Source organism: Pagrus pagrus (assembly GCF_965226575.1).
Source record: "Pagrus pagrus genome assembly, chromosome: 11".
NCBI lineage: Eukaryota > Metazoa > Chordata > Actinopteri > Spariformes > Sparidae > Pagrus > Pagrus pagrus.
The window spans coordinates 19,874,939-19,880,072 of NC_140195.1; the positions used below are offsets into that span (position 1 = coordinate 19,874,939).

Sequence of the window (5,134 nt, forward strand, 5' to 3'; positions counted from 1 at the left end):
CCTAGGCAACGGACCGTACCATTGAAAGGATGTAGGGAACAATCGATCAGGAAAATTGGAACCAACCACCTGGTGGTTTTAATTTTACAGGTTGTTTAATAACAAAAAATCATCTGTTTATATGTGTACATGTAGTCTCTATTAATATTATATTTTAAACTATTAAACTGCACTGTTCTCACCGGTAGTTAATAGACATTGCTTTTAATTAAGCTCTTCTCCTTACCGTTAGTCCATGTATGTGAACACCAGGGGGCGCCAAACACAACATTTGTGTTTCTCATTAGTGTTGGAAGGTGAAAAATCAGCATTAATATTTTAACATTTAGCTCAATCATCCTATTATATATATATTAAATAATCTATTTATTAAAAAAAAAGAATCACAGGCATTAATAACACCTAAATACTTACTTTGTAGGCTATTTCTTAAAAAAAAAAAGATGGATGTAAATGTGTAATTAGTGTTTAGAAACTTCATAATTTGTTGTTTTCCTGTCAGTTCCACTGCACCCATTACAGTAAATGAGCTGAGGCATGTTTGCATGGTGTGTCCCTCCCAGATGTTTTCTGTGTGACCAGTGCACTCTGTATACTCATTATGTGCTGGTGTAGCTATGTTGCAGCTCTGTGTTTATTTTTCATTTCTGCCCCTAACAGTACTCATGGATCATGAATGGCTCAAGTATTGCAGAATGCTCATTATGCACAAGCGTTTCCCAAGTGGGACTGTTTACAGAGGAGGCCTTTTCATGTGGTTTTATGTGCCTGCACTGCCCATGGGTGGGTCTCATTTTGAGTCTTTTTTGGACGGTGATGTTGTGCTGTGTTTCCACGAGGCAGAGCAGAAGGGACCTCTGTTCTGCGCAGAGGAAATGGGCGGACTCCTTGGAAAGTTTGGATAGTGACTGAAAAAATAAAGGGGGTGTGGCATTGCTAGGAAGGAGAGGACCACCAAGAGGGGCACACAATGTTGTAGAGTGGTGAAGCTGCTCCTGGACTGCTCCTGAGATTTCATCCACAGCAACGAGCAAAACCTGGGGTGAGTAGGTATTTCCTTGACTTTTCATTAGATTTAAAATAAATACCTTGTAAAATCCTCGGTTCCAGTTCATTTGTAAACAAAGATGTTATAGTGGTTTCTGCATCACATCTCTCAATGGGTAGCAAACATCATGGCATCAGGAAAACAAAGAAAAATGATGACATACAGCATTTTACAGATTATATCTTTATTATATTGTGTTTATTTTATATAATTCCTTACAAAAAAATGTATTTTTTTTAGATTTTTTTTACCTTTCACTCACTTTCGTATGATGGATTAGACATAATGACATAATTTGACAGGAATTGTAACTCCGCCGCCCACCCAAATTGACCTCTCCTACAGATAAAGATCTGCAGACAATTTCATCCTGTCTTGTCTTTGCTTCCTAGTTTTGTATCTCTGCACGTCTCCTTGTTGTGAACCGACGTGTCCGCCTGTGCTCTACGATGTCAAACAGCTCTGTCAAATCACAGGCTTCTCCTCAGACTTAATTTCCTCTTAAGTTACAAGGAGAGCAGCTTTAATGATATCCAAACCCAAGTTGAACTGCAGACTGTTTACCCTGAAAGAAAAACAGCCATTCAGAAGGGCAGACAGGTAAATTGGGTAAATATTTTGGGCTCATTTAGATTTCAGTCGGCCCGCCCAGGTTCTCTACAGGTTTGTTGTAGCCTCTGATGGCAACGCACAGGCCCGTCTAAGAGAAGCTTTAGAAATAACTCATTCCTCTCTGTTTTGAAGTCTTACGCAACACAGAGTATACTCTGTTCAGACACTCAGATTTTCCACTTTATGTTTCAGGGAAAAGCAGGAACATTCCCAACACTGAATTTTACTGTGGAACCAACCAGCTTGTTAAGTTGGTCACACACTATTTCCTTAGTAGCTGCAACGTTGGATACGGGAAGCCTAAATTAAAAACTGTGTTGTTTGTTTTGGGCAGGGAGTTGAAAATGGCGTACCTGCTCATGTTTGTGACCCTGCTGCATCTCATCACACTGGCAATGCTGTTCATTGCAACCATGGAGAAGGTAGTAGTCGGATTTAGACATGATGTTTGTTCTTAACTATTATTTCACAAGTTCAACATATCCAGCTGTGTGCGTCATGTCTAATCTCTCTTTAAAGTCCTGGTGGGAGTGGGAAGGCCTGGAGAACTCAGACCTGTGGTACAACTGTAGGTTTGACAACTTCACAGGAGGCTGGTTGTGCGCGTCCTCCAAAGAGACTGGTAAGCAACTATTATATTCTGGTTTACATCCACAAAAATAACTAAGACTGGTGTTTAGATGTATGTGGGAATGTTTTCCTTCCTCAGAGTGGCTCCAGGCAGTGCAGGTCCTGATGGTTCTCTCGGTGGTCTTCTCCTCCGTCTCCTTCTTGGTGTTCCTGGGTCAACTGTTCACCATGTCCAAGGGCGGACTCTTCTACTTCACTGGGCTGTGTCAGATCTTTGCAGGTAACAGTGGAGTGAAACAATGTGCTGCGTGATGAGACCATTTGAAAAGGGTGACGCTTGCTCTTAGAAACCACATGTCAAACGTCCATGGTTGCAAACAAGCTACTTGTTTAGAAAGTGGGCCCTCTGTGTTTTAGATACAGCAGAACTGGAGAATTCTACTTTTCAAGTACAAGAATTTGTAGAACCTGATACTTGATACATTTCTGTACTCTGATCATTTGTACTGTAATATAACTTGGTAATGCAAGCCACCCAAACATACTGTTATACACACTTCTAATAATCTTTGAGTTCAATGGCTAAACATTTAGTTAACTCTTAGTAATGGCTAACTTGGTACACATTTGCAGTGGGTTACTATTCAGATCTTTTATTTAAAGTACTAATACCACGCTGTGAAAAACTCCACTATAAGTAAAAGACCTGCATTTAAAACCCTTCTTAAAAAGTATTTTAGTATAATCAGCAAAATCTAAGTACTGATTCTGCAGATAAATTATCCCTGTTTGTGTTTTACTATTATATCGGATCTTTCTGGATTAATATTACTGCTGCACTGATGTTTCTGATGAATTTTACAGCTTTTTTGTTTTTAAGGCTCAGCTCATTTTAACTATTTTATATATTTTGGCAGCGTCACCAAATGTCTGTAGCATCACTATCCTGTCAGAATGTGTCTCTAAAAATTCAACTTGAAAAACAGCTGTTTTCAGCTTTGCGACAATGCTATTTTCAAGCTGATCTAAGAGGGTTTTTTAAATAGGTTCTTTAGCTTGAGAAGTAGGGGAATTTCCTCAATCCACAAAGGAACACCTACTCCTTCAGGTTATCATCAACATTCAAAATCAACACATTGAAAATACATGTTTTTCACTGGAAAGGAAGTTACTGAAAATTGGAATCTGAAAAGTAACTAGTAATTAAAGCTGTCAGATAAATGTAGTGGGGTGAAAAGTACAATATCTGCCTCTGAGATGTAGTGGAGTAGAGGTAAGAAGTTGTACAAAAAGGAAATACTCAAGTAAAGCACAGGAACCTCAAATTTGTACAAACATTACTTGAATAAATGTACTTTATTACATTACACTACTGCACATTTGTGTAATATGGTGGATCAAGTAAACATCTGAGGCCCATTGAGCTAAAAATAAATGTTATCCCTTTTGCAAACCTACAATCGACGTTACATACCACTATTTTCTGAAAGTCCATACAGAGTGAGTAATGCAAACTTTACAACAGATTTTGCATTCCATACCAATATTACCTTTTCTGTGACAAAGAAGAAGTTAATAATATGTCATGTTGTGTCACATTGTTATTTCCATCACCTGTACAACATGTGCAGGTGGGCAGAGGGGCATTTATTACTGCCATACAGTATGACATTAATCAATAGATGTATTAAATGTACCGGGTTACACACACTGGAAACAATTTCACACACTCTACTCCTAAAACAAACAAATTTTCTTTTTTCTTTTTTTTGCAGGGCTGACCGCCTTCTCTGCAGCTCTCATCTACACATTACACAATAAGGAAATCCTCCAGGATTCCAGAGAGCTGACTTCAGGACACTTTGGCTACTGCTTCATCCTGGCCTGGGTCTGTGTCCCCTTGTTGCTGTGCAGTGGGATCATATACATCCACTTGCGTAAGAAAGAGTGACCAGAAAAAGGAAAACAATGTCAAAGCAGAATTAAAATAAATAAATAAATAAATAAATAAATAAATAAAGTGATTTGACATTTTGTTAATCAGTCATTACAAAAAGATTTTTGCTTGAGTCTCAGAGTCACATGTGCTTTGCTTCAGATAATGTGATTGTGTTTTTGAATGGTGGATACATGGTTAGTGGAAGAATTACCAAAAAATAATGGGCTAGCTCTGCAGCAACCAATGAATCCTCAATACAGATTCATTATATAATGCTCACCTTCTGTTTTAGGACATGTCTTCTATAAGATTGTCGTCCAGTAGTGTCCTGTGTTGACCAAGGATGGAAAATACCAAAGCAGTGTTATGTATTTTTTTTATTCGTTCTGTAGGCTTTATGAGGTATTTGAATTGCTGTTAATTTTCCCGAGAGCAAACTGGAAATATGTATATTTTTGTACCTAAAGCTGATATCAGCAAATATATGTAGTAGCTGCTTTTCACAAATATCACACAAAGAAACAAAACGTGTGCATTGTTGGCAAGTCCATTATTGCTACCATTGATTTTGTTTGTCATTTTTGATAATAAATGTCACATTTGAAACCAAATAAGTTTGTCTTATTATAATTATAATAATAATAATAATAATAATTATTATTATTAGTAGTAGTAGTCGCAGCAGTAGTAGCAGCAGCAGTAGTATTAGTAGAATAGTAGCAGCAGCAGTAGTTGTAGAAGTAGTATTTTATTAGTAGTAGTAGTGGTAGTACCAGTAGTACTACTAAGTAGTTGTAGTAGTAGTAGTAGAAGTAGTAGTAGTATTTTATTATTATCAGTATCGCAGCAGTAGTAGTTGTTGTAGAAGTAGTAGTGTTTTATTATTATTATTATTATTAGTAGTAGTATTTTATTATTATTATTATTAGTAGTAGTAGTAGTAGTAGTATTTTATTATTATTATT

At 37.1% G+C, this 5,134-nt stretch overlaps 1 protein-coding gene across 1 annotated transcript; it reads left to right on the forward strand.

Annotated features, from left to right (window-relative positions):
* Nucleotides 1–880: 880 nt before the first annotated feature.
* On the forward strand, nucleotides 881–4,456 carry emp3b (epithelial membrane protein 3b (MAM blood group)). Its single transcript, XM_084367367.1, has 5 exons — nucleotides 881–1,042; nucleotides 1,995–2,082; nucleotides 2,180–2,282; nucleotides 2,370–2,510; nucleotides 4,006–4,456. Exons 2-5 carry the CDS (start codon nucleotides 2,005–2,007, stop codon nucleotides 4,179–4,181), a joined length of 498 nt encoding a protein of 165 aa, XP_084223493.1. The 5' UTR covers nucleotides 881–1,042; nucleotides 1,995–2,004; the 3' UTR covers nucleotides 4,182–4,456.
* The last annotated feature ends 678 nt before the right edge of the window (nucleotides 4,457–5,134 follow it).